This window comes from Phocoena phocoena, chromosome 4 (genome assembly GCF_963924675.1).
Source record: "Phocoena phocoena chromosome 4, mPhoPho1.1, whole genome shotgun sequence".
Taxonomy (NCBI): Eukaryota; Metazoa; Chordata; class Mammalia; order Artiodactyla; family Phocoenidae; genus Phocoena; species Phocoena phocoena.
This window is the reverse complement of record NC_089222.1, coordinates 12697037-12716682: the sequence shown is the minus strand read 5'-3', so window position 1 is coordinate 12716682 and position 19646 is coordinate 12697037. Positions and strand designations below refer to the sequence as shown.

Genomic DNA, 19646 nt, shown 5'->3' with positions numbered 1-19646 from the left:
GCTGGGACAGTAGTCATAGGTGTTCTCCAACAAGCCATGCTTAATGCTTGAACAATGCTGGCACTTCCCTCTCTAAATGCATCATGTAGGGTACAGCTGGAAAATGGAAACAAGAGGTAAAAGAGTGTGTCTCTGCACACATGGAGTAATGTCTCTGCACACATCTCACTTACTTAGGGTCAGAAAATGAGTGGTGTCCAGAGAAAAAAATGAGTCCAAGTTTCAGGAGAAATGGAAAACCCCCTTGGATGACAAGTAGGAATATTTTAGATAACTATTCAGTGAAGTCATATGTTAACTCAATAAGAATACATAAATTGGGAAAGAATATGAAATACAGAAACAAAAAAATTTTGGACAAAGCCGTTCTTCCAACTGTTATTTATAATAGATAAAATTCTGAAGCAATTTGAATATTCCACAATACTAGGGAAGTGTTATTTAATTATGGTAGAAACACTTATTGAAATTACTTTTACCAAAAATTTATATGGTAGAAAAAAATTGTGCTATCATGTCTTTCTTTTCAAGTATGCTAGATTTTGTGAAAAAATAATTTATCCCAAACAAGGAGAAAGACAAAATGATGACTCCTCGCTTTTCTATATTGTTTTTTGTATTGTTTTCTATATTGGACATTTTTTAATAAGCTCATGAGATCCTCATCTGACTTTCTCAGGGAGAAGAACTTTGGCATCAACAAGTTAGGAGCAGAGATTGGTTCAAGATGGCTGAGTAGAAGGATGTGTTCTCACTCCCTCTTGTGAGGGCACCAGAATCACAATTAACTGCTGAACAATCATTGACAGGAACACACTGGAACTCACCAAAAAACAGACCCCACATCCAAAGACAAAGGAGAGGTTACAATGAGATGGTAAGAGGGGCACAATCACAATAAAATCAAATCTCATAACTGCTGGGTGCATGAACCACAAACTGAAGAACACTTATACCACAGATGTCCACCCACTTCAGTGAAGGTTCTGAGCCCCACATCAGACTTCCCAACCAGGGGGTCCGGCAACGGGAGGAGGAATTCCTAGAGAATCACACTTTGAAGGCTAGCAGGATTTGATTGCAGGACTTCGACAGGACGGTGGGAAACACAGACTCCACTCTTGGAGGGCACACACAAAGGAGTGTGCACATCAGGACCCAGGAGAAGGACCAGTGACCCCATGGGAGACTGAACCAGATTGACCTGTTAGTGTTGGAGGGTCTCCTGCAGAGACAGGGGGTGGCTGTGTCTCACTGTGAGGACAAGGACACTGGCAGCAAAAGTTCTGGGAAGTACTCCTTGGCATGAGCCCTCCCAGAATCAGCCATTAACCCCACTAAAGAGCCCGGGTAGGCTCCAGTGTTGGGTCACCTCAGACCAAACAGCCAAAATGGAGGGAACCCAGCCCCACCCATCAGCAGACAAGTGGGTTAAAGTTTTACTGAGCTCTCCCTACCAGAGAAACAACCAGCTCTACCCACCACTAGTCCCTCCCTCCCATCAGGAAACTTGCACAAGCATCTTAGATAGACTCATCCACCAGAGGGCAGACAGCAGAAGCAAGAAGAACTAAAATCCTGCAGCCTGTGGAACAAAAAAACCACATTCACAAAAAGGTAGACAAGATGAAAAGGCAGAAGGCTATGTACCAGATAAAGGAAAAAGATAAAACCCCAAAAAACAACTAAATGAAGTGGAGATAGGCAACTTTCCAGAAAAAGAATTGAGAATAATGATAGTGAAGATGATCCAGGACATCAGAAAAAGAATGGAGGCAAAGATTGAGAAGAAGCAAGACATGTTTAACAAAGACCTAGAAGAATTAAAGAACAAACAGAGATGAACAATACAATAAGGAATTATTGTAGGAGGAATCAATAGCAGAATAACTGAGGCAGAAGAACAAATAAGTGACCTGGAAGACAGAATGGTGGAATTCACTGGTGTAGAACAGAATAAAGAAAAAAGAATGAAAAGAAATGAAGACAGCTTAAGAGACCTCTGGGACAACATTAAACACAACAACATTCACATTATAGGAATCCCAGAAGGAGAAGAGAGAGGAAAAGGACCCAAGAAAATATTTGAAGAGATTATAGCTCAAAACTTCCCTAAAATGGGAAAGGAAATAGCCACCTAAATCCAGGAAGCACAGAGAGTCCCAAACAGGATAAACCCAAGGAGAAACACACTGAGACACAGAGTAATCAAACGGGCAAAAATTAAAGACAAACAAAAATTATTGAAGGCAGCAAGGGAAAAACGACACATAACATACGAGGGAACTTCCATAAGGTTAACAGCTGATTTCTTAGCAGAAACTCTGCAAGCCAGAAGGGAGTGGCATGACATATATAAAGTGATGAAAGGGGAAAACCTACAACCAAGATTACTCTACATAGCAAGGATCTCATTCACATTCAATGGAGAAATTAAAAACTTTACAGACAAGCAAGAGCTAGGGGAATACAGAACCGCCAAACCAGCTCTGCAACAAATGCTAAAGGAACTTCTCTAGGCAGGAAACACAAAAGAAGTAAAAGACCTACCAAAAAAAAAGAAAACAATTAAGAAAATGGTAAAAGGAACATACATATCGATAACTATCTTAAATATAAATGGATTAAATGATCCAACCAAAAGACACATGCTCGCTACATGGATACAAAAACAAGACCCATATATATGCTTTCTACAAGAGACCCTCTTCAGATCTAGGGAAACATACAGACTGAAAGTGAGGGGATGGAAAAAGATATTCCATGCAAATGGAAATCAAAAGAAAGCTGGAGTAGCAATTCTCATATCAGACAAAATAGACTTTAAAATAAAGAATGTTACAAGAGACAAGGAAGGACACTACATAATGATCAAGGGATCAACCAAGAAAGATATAACAATTGTAAATATTTATGCACCCAACACAGGAGCAACTCAATACATAAGGCAAATGTTAATAGCCATAAAAGGGGAAATCAACAGTAACACAATCATAGTAGGGAACTTTAACACCCCACTTTCACCAATGGACAGATCATCCAACATGAAAATAAATAAGGAAACACAAGCTTTAAGTTACACATTAAATGAGATGGATTTAATTGATATTTATAGGACATTTCATCCCCAAACAACAGAATACACTTTCTTCTCAAGTGCTCATGGAATATTCTCCAGGATAAATCATATGTTCGGTCACAAATCAAGCCCTGGTAAATTTAAGAAAATTGAAATCATATCAAGTATCTTTTCCGACCACAATGCTAGGAGACTAGATATCAATTACAGGAAAATATCTGTAAAAAATACAAATACATGGAGGTTAAACAATACGCTACTAAATAACAAAGAGATCACTGAAGAAATTAAAGTGATTAAAAAATACCTAGAAACAAATGACAATGAGAACACGAGGACCCCAAACCTATGGGATGCAGCCAAAGCAGTTCTAAGAGTGAAGTTTACAACAATACAATCCTACCTCAAGAAACAAGAAACATCTCAAATAAGCAACCTAACATTACACCTAAAGCAATTAGAGGAAGAGGACCAAAAAACCCCAAAGTTAAAAGAAGGAAAGAAATCATAAAGATCAGATCAGGAATAAATAAAAAAGAAATGAAGGAAACAATAGCAAAGATCAATAAAACTAAAAGCTGGTTCATTGAGAAGATAAACAAAATTGATAAACCATTAGTCAGACTCATCAAGAAAAAAAGGGAGAAGACGAAAATCAATAGAATTAAAAATGAAAAGGGAAAAGTAACAACTGACACTGTAGAAATCCAAAGGATCATGAGAGAATCCTACAAGCAACTATATGCCACTAAAATGGACAACCTGGAAGAAATGGACAAATTCGTAGAAAAGCACAACCTTCTCACACTGAACCAGGAAGAAATAGAAAATATAAACAAACCAATCACAAGCACTGAAATTGAGATGGCGATTAAAAATCTTCCAGCCAAAAAAAGCCCAGGACCAGATGGCTTCACAGGCAATTCTATCAAACATTTAGAGAAGAGACAACACCTATCCTGCTCAAACTCTTCCAAAATATACAAGAGGGAGGAACACTCCCAAACTCATTCTATGATGTCACCATCACTCTGATACCAGAACCAGACAAAGATGTCACAAAAAAGAACACAACAGGTCAATATCACTGATGAACAGAGATGCAAAAATCCTCAACAATATACTAGCAAACAGAATCCAACAGCACATTAAAAGGATCATACACCATGATCAAGTGGGGTTTGACCCAGCAATGCAAGGATTCTTCAATATATGCAAATCAATCAATGTGATACACCATATTAACAAACAGAAGTAGAAAAACCATATGATCATCTCAGTAGATGCAGAAAAAGTTTTTGACAAAATTCAACACCCATGTATGATAAAAACCCTCCAGAAAGTAGGCATGGAGGGAACTTGCCTTAACATAATAAAGGCCATATATGACAAACCCACAGCATCATTCTCAATGGTGAAAACCTGAAACCCCTTCCCTTAAGATCAGGAACAAGACAAGTTTGTCCACTCTCATGACTATTATTCAACACACTTTTGGAAGCCTTAGGCACAGCAGTCACAGAAGATAAAGAAATCCAAATTGGAAAAGAAGGAGTAAAGCTGTCACTGTTTGCAGATGACATGATACTATATAGAGAATCCTAAAGATGCCACCAGAAAACTACTAGAACTAATCAATGAATTTGGTAAAGTAGCAGGATACAAAGTTAATGCACAGAAATCTCTTGCATTCGTATACACTAATGCTGAAAAATCTAAAACAGAAATTAAGGAAACACTCGCATTTACCACTGCAACAAAAAGAATAAAATACCTAGGAATAAACCTACCTAAGGAGGCAAAAGACCTGTATGCAGAAAAATATAAGACACTGATGAAAGAAATTGAAGATGATACAGACAGATGGAGAGATTTACCATGTTCTTGGATTGGAAGAATCAACATTGTGAAAATGACTATACTACCAAAAGCACTCTACAAATTCAATGCAATCCCTATCAAACTACCAATGGCATTTTTCACAGAACTGAAACAAAAATTTTCACAATTTGTATGGAATCACAAACGACCCCGAACAGCCAAAGCAATCTTGAGAAAGAAAAACGGAGCTGGAGAAATCAGGCTCCCTGTCTTCCGACTATATTACAAAGCTACAGTAATCAAGACAGTATGGCACTGGCACAAAAACAGAAATATAGATCAATGGAACAGGATAGGAAACTAGGACAGTATAAAGCAATCCCACTACTAAGCATATAAACCCATGCACACATGGTCACCTTATTTTTGATTAAGCAGGCAGAACATACAATGGAGAAAAGACAGCCTCTTCAATAAGTGGTGCTGGAAAAACTGGACAGCTACATGTAAAAGAATGAAATTAGAACATTGCCTAACACCGTACACAAAAATAAACTCAAAATGGATTAAAGACCTAAATGTAAGGCCAGACACTATAAAACTCTTAGAGGAAAACATAGGCAGAACTCTCTATGACATAAATTACAGCAAGATCGTTTTTGACCCACTGCCTAGAGAAATGGAAATAAAAACAAAACAAAAAATAATGGGACCTAATGAAACTTAAAAGCTTTTGCACAGCAAAGGAAAACATAAACAAGTCGCAAAGACAACCCTCAGAATGGCAGAAAATATTTGCAAACGAAGCAACTGACAAATGATTAATCTCCAAAATATACAAGCAGCTCATGCAGCTCAGTACCAAAAAAACAAACAACCCAATCCCAAAATGGACAGAAGAATTAAAGAGACATTTCTCCAAAGAAGATATACAGGTTGCCAACAAACACATGAAAGGATGCTCAACATCACTAATCATTAGAGAAAAAGAAACAAAATTGAGTTATTCGTAGTGAGGTGGATGGACCTAGAGTCTGTCATACAGAGTGAAGTAAGTCAGAAAGAGAAAAACAAATACCGTATGCTAACATATATATATGGAATCTAAAAAAAAAGAAGGTACTGAAGAACCTAGGGGCAGGACAGGAATAAAGATGCAGACGTAGAGAATGAACCTGAGGACATGGGAAGGGGAAGGGTAAGCTGGGAAGAAGTGAGAGAGTGGCATGGACATATATACACTACCAAATGTAAAACAGATAGCTAGTGAGAAGCAGCCACATAGCACAGGAAGGTCAGCTCAGTGCTTTGTGACCACCTAGAGGGGTGGGATAGGGAGGGTGGGAGGGAGGGAGATGCAAGAGGGAAGAGATATGGTGATATATGTATATGTAGAGCTGATTCACTTTCTTATAAAGCAGAAACTAACACACCATTGTAAAGCAATTATACTCCAATAAAGTTGTTAAAAATAAATTAAATAAAATAAAATTGGAGACTTTTAATACTGGAAAGATCTTAGGCATCATTGAATCTGAAAATTTCATTCTGGAGATGAAGAAACCAAGGACAAACAAGGTAAAGTAACATATTACTAATGTTGTGGGAAATAAGATTTGTACAGAAAAAAAAACTAAGAGACATGGATGCTAGGAAAGGATACAAGTGGGGATTAGCATTCAGAGTTCCTGTTTCCATAGATATCGGAGTCCCACAGGTTTGCTCTCTGTTTTTCTATGTTGATCCAACTGGAATGCCCAAGTCTCCTCCACCAGCTAGCATCTGCTCCCGTGGGTACCAGTATCCCCAAGCAAACAGAGACCATCTTACCTGGTGTCCACGTCTTCCTTTTTCTCCCTTAGGGCCTTGGATGAAAGTATCAATTCCAGGATCCCCCTGAGAAAGTAAAAGTTTTCTTAGCTCAAATGAACAGGAAAGACAGGAAAAGAAAATATAGGAAGTCAGATTTTTTTAAAAAAGAAAGGTACCAAAGTCGTGACTTTTCATTTTCTGGATCTGCTCAGTAATCCCAGATAACCAATGCAATTAAAATTCCAAACTCTTTGAGAGCCCAATTGTTCTATAAGATGGGTTTCCTCTCAAATCTCTTATTTGTAGCAATACTTAGATAGGCTGAACAGATGCCTCATTAATGAATAATTCGTTGTTCTCTGCCATTGTGCCCATGCAAACAGTTCACAATCCTTGTATTAAAGCAGCAGAAATCCCTCAACCGCCACTCACAGGCTCTCCCCTCAGCCCCAGCTCTCCATGCTCTCCAGGTTTTCTGGATGGTCCCGTCAGGCCCTTAAATCACATTAAAAAAAAAAAGTGTCACTTTTTAAAATCACCTATTGCCTAAAGAGAGAGGGGAAGTGAGACTCAAATTAAAAGAGCAATTTAGTACTTGAACTTTAAAGCATTCGTTGTCAAAGAGATGAGAATGAGACACAGAAAAAAACATATTTTTATTGGAAATCTGTGATATGCTTGGCTCTAGATGTGCCTTACCTCATTTAACACTCACAACTCAAGAATTAACCCATTTGTGTATGAAGAAGTTGGACCTCGTCTCCCTACCTCCAAACCCCTGGATCTTTCCACAACTTCCTGATGCTCCCACACAGAAACACATGTAAGAAAATGAAGAAGGCTTTCTTCATCACAGATGTGCACAGCATTAGCAGAGCAAGATCTCATGAAAAAAGAGAAGAAAAAAGAGAAAAATACTTGCAGGGCTCCTGACTGCTGTAGACAGGGAACCAGAGAGGTGGAGCAACTTGCCATGAGACTATGACATGATAAGCAAATGGCTGCTTCTCTCACAATCTGCTGTTAATTGTACCATCTTTGTGTCCTAGCTCCTACAGAGCCACAGAGTTGGAGAGAGCCCCCCACCAGAGGAACCCTCCTCAGAGGATGTTATGTACATGGTTCTGGCGGTTACACAGCATACTCTGAAAACAGTGAAGTAGGGACCACCTCTGAGATCTGGGTCTCAGACACACAGGGAATGGGATAACTTCTGGACTCCACAAGAAGCCACTTCCCAATGTTACTGAAGACCCCTCCGCACCTCTTCCCTGGCCTGATATAGTGGTAAGAGGAAGTTCATGAATTCCAAATTCCCATCCTGCTGCTTAATTTGCTAGCAAGGCAAATTTACTTGACTTCTTTAAGACAATTTTCTCATTTGTGAAACTGATATATTTATCTTATAGGGCTGTCATAGGGAGTCAATGGAATAATAAATTAAAATGATGAGTACAAAGCCTGGCATATGGTTCTTATTATGTTTTGTTCAACATCTAGTCTCTCCTTTTTCTGATCCAGACACTGGCTTCCACAGTAATCTTCCAAACTCGTAGCTTTAACATGTTCTTCCTTGCCTAGAAACTTTCAGTAGTTTCTAGGCAAACTGATTACTCAGTAGGAAAAAACAAGACCCTTAAACTTGGCATTAAGTTGACTCCAACTTGCCCTTCCAGACTTTACTCCCATTCTTTATACTTTTTAGCTCTCCCTCCACTCCTGTTAAATTGGAATCCTTGTTTGTCCAAACCAGCTCTGAGTTCTTCTAACTCTAAGCCTTTCCTTTTTCTTAACCTGGAATACCTTGTGTGTGCCTCTCACAGAGGTCTGTGTAGATAATGTCTTGATTTCCTGTGTGCCCTGGAATGCCCAAGTCCTGTCCACCCTCAGCACATTCTAAAATGCCCACAGGACCTCAGTAGAGAAGGCTGGTCTCTTCCTGCTTCGACCTCCCTCACAATCTGGTTGTTACTCGTGCTTTATTTCATCCCATCTTTACTCCCTCAATGAAGCCTTCTTGACTGCACAGGCTGGATCAGAATGCGCTACCATTTACCACACCTTCATGTACTTATCTCAGCAGTAATCTTATATCTATTTCCATGATTACTTCATTCATGTCTGTCTCTCCCCATAGAGGCCAGTTCTGAGACACAGAACTCATGCCTGTTCTGTTCCAGTCACGCCTGTATTAAAACAGATGCTCAGGGCTTCCCTGGTGGCGCAGTGGTTGAGAGTCCACCTGCCAATGCAGGGGACACGGGTTCGTGCCCCAGTCCGGGAAGATCCCACATGCTGCAGAGCGGCTGGGCGCATGAGCCATGGCCGCTGAGCCTGCACGTCCAGAGCCTGTGCTCTGCAACGGGAGAGGCCACAACAGTGAGAGGCCCAAGTACCACAAAAACAAAAACAAAAAAAAAAGACTATGCAGTGCAATACTGCAGCCACTAGGCTGTTTAGCACTTGAACTGTAGCTAGTGTGACTGAGAGAAATGAAATTTTAAGTTTTGCTGAATTTTAATGTATTTTAATTTAAATAGTCACACATGTCTAGTGCCCACTGTATTGAACAGTGCAAGTATAGAATGAGTTCGATTCACCTATCTCACAGATAAGGAAAATAAGACCTAGAAAGGCAAAGTAACATGCGTAAATCTGTTCGAAGAGCCAGCATTAGAAACCAGGTCCCTTGACATCTAGCCCATACCCTGGACTGCCATAAAGAAGATTACATTGAAAGCCCATGTTACAGAAAGGCAAAGACCACATGAGAGTTTAGGTGGAAAAGGGCTGGAGAAGGTTGTTGTACTTCAGGGACAGTATATCCTGAAGGGACAGTCACTTCTAGATTCCTAAATACCACTTCTGGGAAGTTGGCCTAATCTCAATCATAAAGCCAAGTGAAGTCAGGATTATTGAAAAAGATGATAATCAATGAGCTTGAGGCCCTTTAAGCTTCCCTTCCCTTTGGCCCTCCAAATGCAATCCTCTTGACAGGAGAGGGTCCAGTGAGTGCTCCAGGGATGGCCGCCTGCTTTGTCCCCTTGAAAGCTCTTTCAGAAGAGATCAAACACAGACCAGGAAGTGTTTCCCTGTTCTTTCCAATCAGGAGAAACCTCACAGCTATAGAATGTATTTCAGGCAAAGATATGGTTTCATCACATGCAACTTGAGAGATATATTACATTTTCATACATTGTTACTTTCTGAACGACTAGATTTTTGTCATTTTAGAAGGTGTTTGAAGCAGGAGAAGATTCACTGTCACGGCTTCTGTTCACATGAGAGGAGTCAGAGCTGAAGGGAAATTTAGAGACTTCATGTTTTTTCCCAACAAATAACAGCCTGTGTAAACACTTCTGAACATTTAAAACTCAATATTGTCTCAGTGGGAGCTTCAGGCTACTCATACAATCTTCTTTTGATGATTTCATCTTGAAAAGTCCCCAAAGTTAAAATGACTGCAAAAAAAATTGCAGAAGTGTCCTTAGCACTCGGGGAAACTATTCACCTTGTGATAACAATTGTCCTGTAGAAAAGCACAGCCAAAGAAGACAAGCAAAATGCAGAGTCAATAGAACAGGCCCACATTTACAAAAGCATTTGAGAGCTTGGTAACACATTCAGAAGGATAGCATCTTTTAATATTCATTTTTCGTCATTTGAGGTTAAGCTTTGAAAATATCAAGGGCCCACCATTAACTAAAAGCTTTCAGATTCTAAATTCTCCTTCAAAGAATCATTTCCCTTTTGTTAAGTATGAAACTCCTGTAATATTTTCTTTTAATATTGTCAGTACCACTCTATTCCTGACAAGATCATCATTTTTGGCTTAAAGAACCCAACGCGTTACCAATTCTCGGTGACTTGATGAAGCCAAAACCAGCTGCAAGGAAGATGATCCCCCAAAATGTCTTCTGTGTCTCCATTTTAGATACCTAGAGAGAGAAAGATACCTCATAATTAAAATTATGTCTTCATACAGTTAAAATGAGTGCATCATATTGTATATTCATTATACCTGAATACAGTTGATTTAAAAAAACACACACACACAGAACTATGTCCTTCCCCAGACCAATTATAAAACTAAAGAAGGACATGTTGCCATTTTTTTCAATTGTGCAAGGACTATGGTCTTGCTGACCCAACTCAGGAAGAATTTTGTTAACGCCCGAAGTATATACCTCAGACTTTGTCTGTTTAAAGTTGTCCAGATATGGCTATAAAAGGAAAAATCATATAAGGCATATGGGGTAGAACCACCGTTTCACACACTGAATTCATTTGGTGGAACATAAACATTTCTGGATGATTTTGCTTGTATTTTTATACAAGCATTGGATGACCTGATAAACACTGTGAGATGAGGAAATATTCAAGTGTCTCAGAATCACATCTGCTTGATAAAATCAGGCCAGCCTGAGAATATTTGACAAGTTCCCAGAAGAAGCAGAACACCAGACTTCCCTCCCCTAGACTTGGATTTAGTTCCAAAGGCCTCCGTGGAAATCATCCACTCCCAATTCTATTTCTAATTTTTGACTCTAAGAAACCCCATATATTTAAAAATAAGAACAACATGGCAATCACATTGAATGAGATGTTCCAACTGGAACAGAGAACATGTCATCTTTATCTTCTATCTAACTAACCTCACAGCCATCCTCAGCAGAATGCAGTGGGGTTAAAAGCAAGGATTCTTGGAGACAGACAGCCTAGGTTTGAATCTCAGATCACGTACTTGGGCAAGTTGCTTCTCTTCTCAGTTTCCCCATTTGTAAAATGGGAGCAATAATAGCATCTACCTCATAGTCTTGTGATAAGGATCAAATGAGTCCATTATTGTAAAACAGTTTACCCATGCCTGCAACTTAAAAGCACTCTTTAAGTGCTTGTTAAATAAGTCTTCTTAGAAATTCACTATGTAAAAGTGAAAACATATTCCCCCTAATTTGAAACTCAGAATCTGTGGAGATAGAGGAACACTAATACTTTGCACTGTGTATTAATAAAGCAGTTATTTTGTTGTGTATATTGTACTTTATATTTTTTATTTGATTGGTTCCATTTTCACTTTCAGTTGATTGCTACTTTGTAAGTAACTGTGTTAATCTCCATGTTCCTCGCCTCAAATCTAGGAAAAGCCAGCTAAGCAGGCCTTACTCTGTTCATTTTGTTGATGGAAATGAAAAGGTCCCAGAAAGGTTTAAGCAGCGTCCCAGGTCTACACAGTCATGCACAGTCAAGTTCTGTCCCAGGTAACCTGATTCCAGGTCCATCGCATGGCTGTACTTCAAACATGTGCTTCAAACCCTTCAATGAAAATCTCCAAGGCCAGACTGTCACTCAGCTCCCCAGAGTCTGCTTCGTGTAAAATGAAGACGTGTGAGCAATTTGCCTTGGGGTAAAAATGTGAGCTCAAGCCCTCTTTAAACTCATCAAAGAGCTTAAGCAAGAATCTCACAGTGTCTAAATCACTTCGCGGTCTCAGGCACTTTAAGCAGAATATTGTGTAGAAATGATATCACAATGCCCAGAAATAGCAGCCACCCAACAGCTGAGTCCTCTCTGCAGAAGGTGTAAGTGTAGCCACCTTGCTTCCCTAAGACATGTTTCTACTGCGCATGCTTCATTTTCTCCTTGGCAGTGACTCAGGGTGTGAGATAACCACATCTGTTATATTATTTTACAGCAACAGAAAATACTGGGAGAAGTCTTGACTCCAAAGGAAGCCTTGATTCTGGTTTCACCTTGACCTTTGGCTCCATGTACTTGAGCAAGCCAGTTCAACTCTCAAGGTTGATGTGATGATAGAGAGCTTGGCACTGATTTGGGACACCTACGATATTGCCCACTATATTACAAACCTTCCCCAGGGCATTAATCCAGCGACTTTCCAATAAATGATGTGATATAATTGGATTCTCTGTTCCTCAGTTTCTACATCAACCTCCCATTAATGTCTCCTTAAGGAGGCTTGCAAGTAATTTGAAAGAAGATACTTTAAGAATAAGTTTGTCATTCCCCAACACACTTTCATCTAATGGCAAATAAATGAAAGTGTGAATCTTAAAGAATACATGGTTCTAATGGATTAAGGACAGTGTGAGGGTAAAGAGAGTGAGAGTTTGGGGGCGGCTCCTGAGTCCACAGGGAGCTCGGCCGGAGGCTCCTCGCTGGGGCAGGGACCTTTCCTCGCCTGGGGCCATATCATAATTCTGAATCATGTCTGATAATGGAGAACTGGAAGACAAGCCTCCAGGACATCCCACCCCATGCAAATGAGCAGTACCAGTTTTAGCACTGGAGGCAAAGACCCTGTGTCAGCCAATCACAGTTTGAAACCTTTGACCTCTGTTCCAGAGGGAAAAGAACCCCAGGAATAAAATCGTCTCTATATTCTCAAGCACAAAGAAATGAAGTAAGAAGAAAGAGAAGGAAAGGCCAGAAATTTCTCCTCCCTATGATTTTGAGCACACCATCCATGTTGGTTTTGATGCTGTTACTGGAGAAGTCACTGGCATGCCAGAACAGTGGGCTCGATAGACCTCCAATATCACAAAACTAGAGCAAAAGAAGAATCCTTGGGCTGTGCTGGATGTCTTAAAGTTCTATGACTCCAACACAGCGAAGCAGAAATATCTGAGCTTTACTCCTCTTGAGAAAGATGGCTTCCCATCTGGAACACCAGCACTGAATACCAAGCGTTCGGAAACAGCAGTAGTAACAGGAGATGATGATGATGATGAAGAGACTCCTCCTCCTGTTATTGCCCCATGACCAGATCATACAAAATCAATTTATACACAGTCTGTAACTGATCCTATTCCTGCGCCAGTTGGTGATTCTAATGTTGACAGTGGTGCCAAGACTTCAGACGAACAGACAAAGAAGTTCAAAATGACAGATGAAGAGATTATGGAGCAATTAAGAACTATTGTAAGCATAGGTGACCCTAAGAAAAAGTATACAAGATATGAAAAAATTGGGCAAGGGGTTTCTGGCACAATTTTCACTGCTACTGATGTGGCATTGGGACAAGAGGTTGCTATTAAGCAGATAAATTTACAGAAACAGCCAAAGAAGGAATTGATCATTAATGAGATTCTGGTGATGAAAGAATTAAACAATCTCAATATAGTTAACTTCTTAGACAGTTACCTGGTGGGAGATGAATTGTTTGTGGTAACGGAGTACCTCGCTGGGGGATCACTTACTGATGTTGTAACAGAGACCGGCATGGATGCAGCACAGATTGCTGCTGTATGCAGAGAGTGTTCACAGGCATTGGAGTTTTTACATGCTAATCAAGTGATCCATAGAGACATCAAAAGTGACAATGTGCCTTTGGGCATGGATGGATCTGTTAAACTTACTGACTTTGGCTTCTGTAGCCAGATCACTCCTGAGTAGAGCAAGCGAAGTACTATGGTTGGAACGCCATGCTGTATGGCACCAGAGGTGGTTACATGGAAAGCTTATGGCCCTAAAGTAGACATCTGGTCTCTGGGTATTATGGTCATTGAGATGGTAGAAGGAGAGCCTCCATACTTCAGTGAAAATCCTTTGAGGGCCTTGTACCTGATAGTAACTAATGGAACCCCAGAACTTCAAAACCCAGAGAAACTTTCCCCAATATTTCGGGATTTCTTAAATCAATGTTTGGAGATGGATGTGGAAAAGGAGTTCAGCCAGAGAATTGTTACAACATCCCTTCCTGAAACTGGCCAAACCATTATCCAGCTTGACACCACTGATCATGGCAGCTAAAAAAGCATTGAAGAGTAACCATTAACATCATTGCTGTGGCCTCATATTCCTTTTTCCATTTTCTAAAAGTCTTTTACTATATGAAAATTATTATTCTTTTGGGGCTTAAAGAAATGGTCTGCATAACATGGAGGGAAGAAACAAGCTACTGTTTCCTGAAGACAAGCAAGAAAAAATTGCAAAACAGAGCGACAACTTTCTATTGAATCCCTTCTTTAGGGTCCAAAAGGAATTGTGGACTGAATCATAGCCTTATGCCCTTCAGCAGAAAGCCCATCAGGGCCATTTATCATGCTTGAGATTTGCACTTTATTTTGCTGACTTTATTGTAATAGATCCCATTCATTGTCCCTTTTGGGGTATTTTCAGTACTTGAATGGCAGATCTGAGTTTTTCAGAGTATGTGTTTTATCTGCTAGTCTTCTCTTCTCTCTTCATCATAACTTTCTTTCCCCTGACTTGCTCCTTTTGAGTTGCTTTGAGAAATGTTTCTTATGCCTAAATTGGAGGCAAGTGTGATAGAAATGACATAGCTCCTTATATTGGCAAAGGAGTTCAATATGGTTTAACTTTGTATAGAAGTTAGAACCAGCTATTGTTACATGTAACATTTCAGTTCAGAATTTGAACTGAAGGAAGGGAAGAAAAGTATGTGATTTTTACCCTTTCTAACAAATGTGAAAGGGTCAATTTTTATAATTTCATAATAGTGAGCTGTTTGGCATTTGTTACATGTATAGAGAGAAGACTAATAATCTATATTTATAACTAAATCATTGAAACAGTAAAAGAGTCCCATTGACTATATTTTCTAACAGTTTCGTTTTTTTTTCTATGTCCTCTTCAGATTTGGCTTCAGGACTTTGTGCCGCTACTTTCCCCTTCCCTGCTTTTTCCCCTTCATTTTGGAAGTAAGTTTCTGTATATGTTGTAATTTTAGCTAGTTTGTTTGTTTTTTAATTAACCCTTTCTCACCCTACTCCTCACCCCCTTCCCATGGTAAATAATATAATAACCATTGAATTTTCAGAATTTAAAAGTTAACGTTTTTTTCCATTTAAAGGTAAAAAATATTTGAAACTAGCAGAGACAAAGTGAGAGGCTTGAACCTTGGTGAGCTCTAAAATAATTAGATAAGATTACATTCATGAAAGAGAAATGTCAGTTCCTTAGAGATGCAGCTTCTGACCAGTAAACTGTAGAGATTTGTTATAAACATTGTTCCCAACCCATTAGCAACATTATTTTTTTAGTTTAATAGACATTTAGTCTATCATTATATATAGTTGAACCACCTCTACACACAAAGTAATATGGTTTAAGATTTTCTGAGTGGGAAGGAATTTGGGTCCCAAAAGGTTTTTTGAGCCTGCTACATGTTTTCTGGAAATCATTTAAGTGGGCCTTTTAAAAGACCCTTGAAGAAAATACAAGGAAAATTGGTTTGCCAGAAATCCAGCAATTAGATTTCAAAATTAAACTACCTATTAAGATAGCAAACCAAGAACTGGGGTAACTCCTCTTCCATATTTCCTACGCACTCAACTCCACCCTGGGAAACAGAAGCTCAGTCTAGGGGAAGTCATGATGCCAGCAGAATATGGTGGTACGCCGGACCACAACCGGTGGGTGGCCTGGCAGGTTTGTGGAATGGTGAGGCTCTTGAGGGTAGTTTGAGCAGGGATGAGAAAATAACTGTAGACCACACATAAGATCGGAAACCAATTGAACTGGTATTGACCCCAACCACACGCCTCTTCTTAGTAGCCTTATGGGAATGGATAAAGTGATGAGCCAAGATAACACTGATTAGACTTAGCAATGTTACTTTTAAATAAAACCAACCCTATTTTCCCCAAGGTGGCTTAGATTTCATAATGGGTCACAAACTAATACTACAAATAAAACATTTAAATTTTTGATCCAAGTCCCTTCTATCCTCCCACACTTGAAAGGGACCCGATGAACACCAATTTCCCAATCCTAGCATCACTAGCTTACAAGCCTTAGGGTTAAAAACTCCCTTCTCATTTACCTAATGTTCAATTTCCATCAATTTCAATATATACTAGTGTAAATACCATGACTGTTTTGCATGAAGTTAAGTGTTCTACTGATCAGAGCCACGGGATTGACCAGGAGCTCCCACCTTTTATGTGAACTTCAGTGGTACCATGGAGACCAAGGCAATTTAATTTAGGCTAACCAGGATTTGTTTCAATTTGTAAGAGAAACATCTTGCAACAGGTTTATTCAGTTATCTTAAAAAATCGTGGTATTCCTTTACTTTCTGCCTTTTGGAAGCAGCAGTTACATATATGGAATAGCAGATTAAGTCTAAAAACGTGGGCCCTAGTCAACTTTATTTTTCGGCATAATGATCATGATAAACGATCATGACATCCTTCACATTTCCAAGGAAAACCCAGTTTAAAGTTTGTCCTTGCCAAACTCCATAAAACAGCCACTTTAGAGTAAACAAGCAGAGCATTGCCTCACCCCAATAAAGCTGTAGGTTTCATCACATGCACCAATAAATCTATACGGCTAGTTTCTGTGCTCCTCTTTTACAGAATTTTACACCTATTGTTACCAGACAGCATTTTACACACGGACATATCAACTGCCTAATAAAGCAAAAACAAAGGCATTTCCCTTATTAGAAACAAGATACACCATCACTTAAAATCTTCAAACATTATTGCACTTTAACTTTCAGAATTTGACTATGCATTCAATGAAGCAATCTGCAGACAACTAGTTTTAACAGACAGATTAAAAAACACTTTTAAGCAGATGTGGATGTCCTAAACTGTTTATTAGGTAAGAATTTTACAAACATTACTTATATTAGCGGTAGCGGTGGAGCTGCAGAGTATTGCGCCTTCTCCAGGCTGCGCGGCGAGAACCACCGATCGTGTGGTGGAACTTGTGGCCCTTGCCGAGGCCGCGGCTCTTCCTGCCTGCAGACGTCAGCCCCCGCATCTCCCTGTGCTTGTGGACTCGTTTGGTGATGCACTGGGTGTCAGGGTTTCTTCTGATAGCCTTATGGAAGGGATCAATGAGCATAACCTCAAAAAATTTGTATGTAGAATCTTCACCCACCCAGTAAGAATTCAGGACCCTCAGGGCCCCACAGCGGCGTCCCGCTCGCTCCTCGGCAACAGACTGAAGGCTCCGGGCAAGTTTGAGCTGTTTGACGCCATGGTGGACAGGCTTGCAGTAGGTGGCGCCCTTCGGGACCGGGCGTTTGCGGCCACCGCGGCGCACGCGAACCCGATATATCACATAAACTTGCTTGGCCTTGTAGCCCAGCCTGCGCTCCTTGTCGGGCCGGGTGGGGCGCGGAGCCCGGCGCAGCGCCGAAAGCTGGCGGTACTGCCAGCAGCGCACCCTGAGCAGAAAGCGCATCACGTCTGACTGCTTCTTCCTCCACAGCTCCTGGATGTACTTGTAAGCGCCCATCTCGGCTCACCTGATGGCTGCAGCCAAACGGAAAGGAAGGACCCTTTCTCCTCCGTTACCAACATTTTTACTGTCTGTGAGAACTTAAGTGACAAAGTACTTCTTGGTAAATTCATGGGTCATTTGAGATGTTACTTTAGATTTTTTTCAAATAAATAAATAATATTCATGTAAAAAAAGCTGGAGAAAGAAAGAATAATGCAACGTGCTTGTTGATAGCAATACATTTTACGTTTTAAAGATTTTAAAAAGGTCTGTGACCTGTAGGATTAATTATTAGGGTGCCCTCTTTTCTCCCTTCCCCTCCTCTCCTCTTCTCTCATCATTTTAATTGTTTGACTTTTGGAGGCAGTACTGCCCCTTCTGACATGCCAAGAGCCACATGAAAGAGAAAAACCTGTGCTTTGGTTCTGGCTTTTTATTCCCACCATTGGCTCCTAATTGACTTGCCATCCTGCAATAGTACAAATCATGAATAAAAATAATTTTGATGTTTTGGAGTGCATTAGGAGAACTTAATAGAGTTTTATTTCCTATCATTCCCATCATATCTGTGTTAAGATACAGGTATAAGGACAGAAATGGCTGGTGGGTTTTTTGGTTTTTTAAAATTGGTAAGGCAGGAAGGTTTTCACAAAAATAAGATAATTAGTGAAACTTGTATCTAGAGCACTTAATGGTCTCTGTTTTCAATTTGATTCTTGATTTCATTTTTCTCTGAATTATATTGGCCTTCTACAGCTAGTACTAAATTACTTTACAGAAATAAGCTGGTTTATTCCTGGTGGAAAGCTACAGTGTCTCTTGAGTTCCATATTTGAACATTCTTTGTAAATAGTTGTCTGGATGGATTATGATAAAGAAGATGCTACCAATGAAATAGAAAACCAACTACATGATATAAGACTGTGATCCTCATGACCATCTAGAAGGTACTTCCATACATAAGTCATATAGGCCATATTCACTGAATGCAGTGCCAATGCCCCATTTTTATGCCTGTGACTCAACAAAGGTCTTTTCAGTTTATAGAAGCAGTTTGGGATTTGTATTTACAACTTCTTTGATGGTTGCCTGCATGTCCATTGCTGGCAACGGACTTTGTCATTAAAACCTGACTCCTAGGTTAAGGAGCTACAGTGTGGTTTATTCTTTACCTACTTGGATAAACTAAATTATAATAGAAATGTACTTCGGTTAATCCTGAAATGTGTCGTTTTTGAATAATCTTAATCTTAAAAGCAATACAGAATTGTGATTTATTAATTTTAAATTAAAATATTCACATCTTGTTGCAAGAAAAATTATATCTGAAAAAAAAGAGAGTGAGAGTTTGAAAGAGCCAGAAATAATGATCCAAAATAAATTCATGCATAATGATTACAATTGCTATTATTACAATGATACCATACTTCAATTTTTTAAACTCTTAGGTAATAAAGTAAGATGAAATATAAAACCTTCAAGTAGTATATCTACATTTTCATATTCCATTATGTACTAATTATTAGTATTAATGCAATTAGTCATAAGAAATGAGAAGTCGCAGACCTACTACAGAATAGACTTGAGGACATGGGGAGGGGGAAGGGTATGCTGGGACGAAGTGAGAGAGTGGCATAGACTTATATATACTACCAAATGTAAAACAGATAGCTAGTAGGAAGCAGCCGCATAGCACAGGGAGATCAGCTCG

General features: G+C 39.5%; 1 protein-coding gene and 1 pseudogene across 1 annotated transcript; one reads left to right on the top strand and one right to left on the bottom strand.

Annotated features, from left to right (window-relative positions):
• The first annotated feature begins 12940 nt into the window (after positions 1-12940).
• Positions 12941-14510, top strand: LOC136122205 (serine/threonine-protein kinase PAK 2 pseudogene; annotated as a pseudogene).
• A 2825-nt stretch (positions 14511-17335) lies between these two features.
• On the bottom strand, positions 17336-17950 carry LOC136122458 (large ribosomal subunit protein eL15-like). Its single transcript, XM_065876491.1, has one exon. The coding sequence runs from the start codon at positions 17948-17950 to the stop codon at positions 17336-17338; it is 615 nt and encodes a 204-aa protein (XP_065732563.1).
• Positions 17951-19646: the final 1696 nt, after the last annotated feature.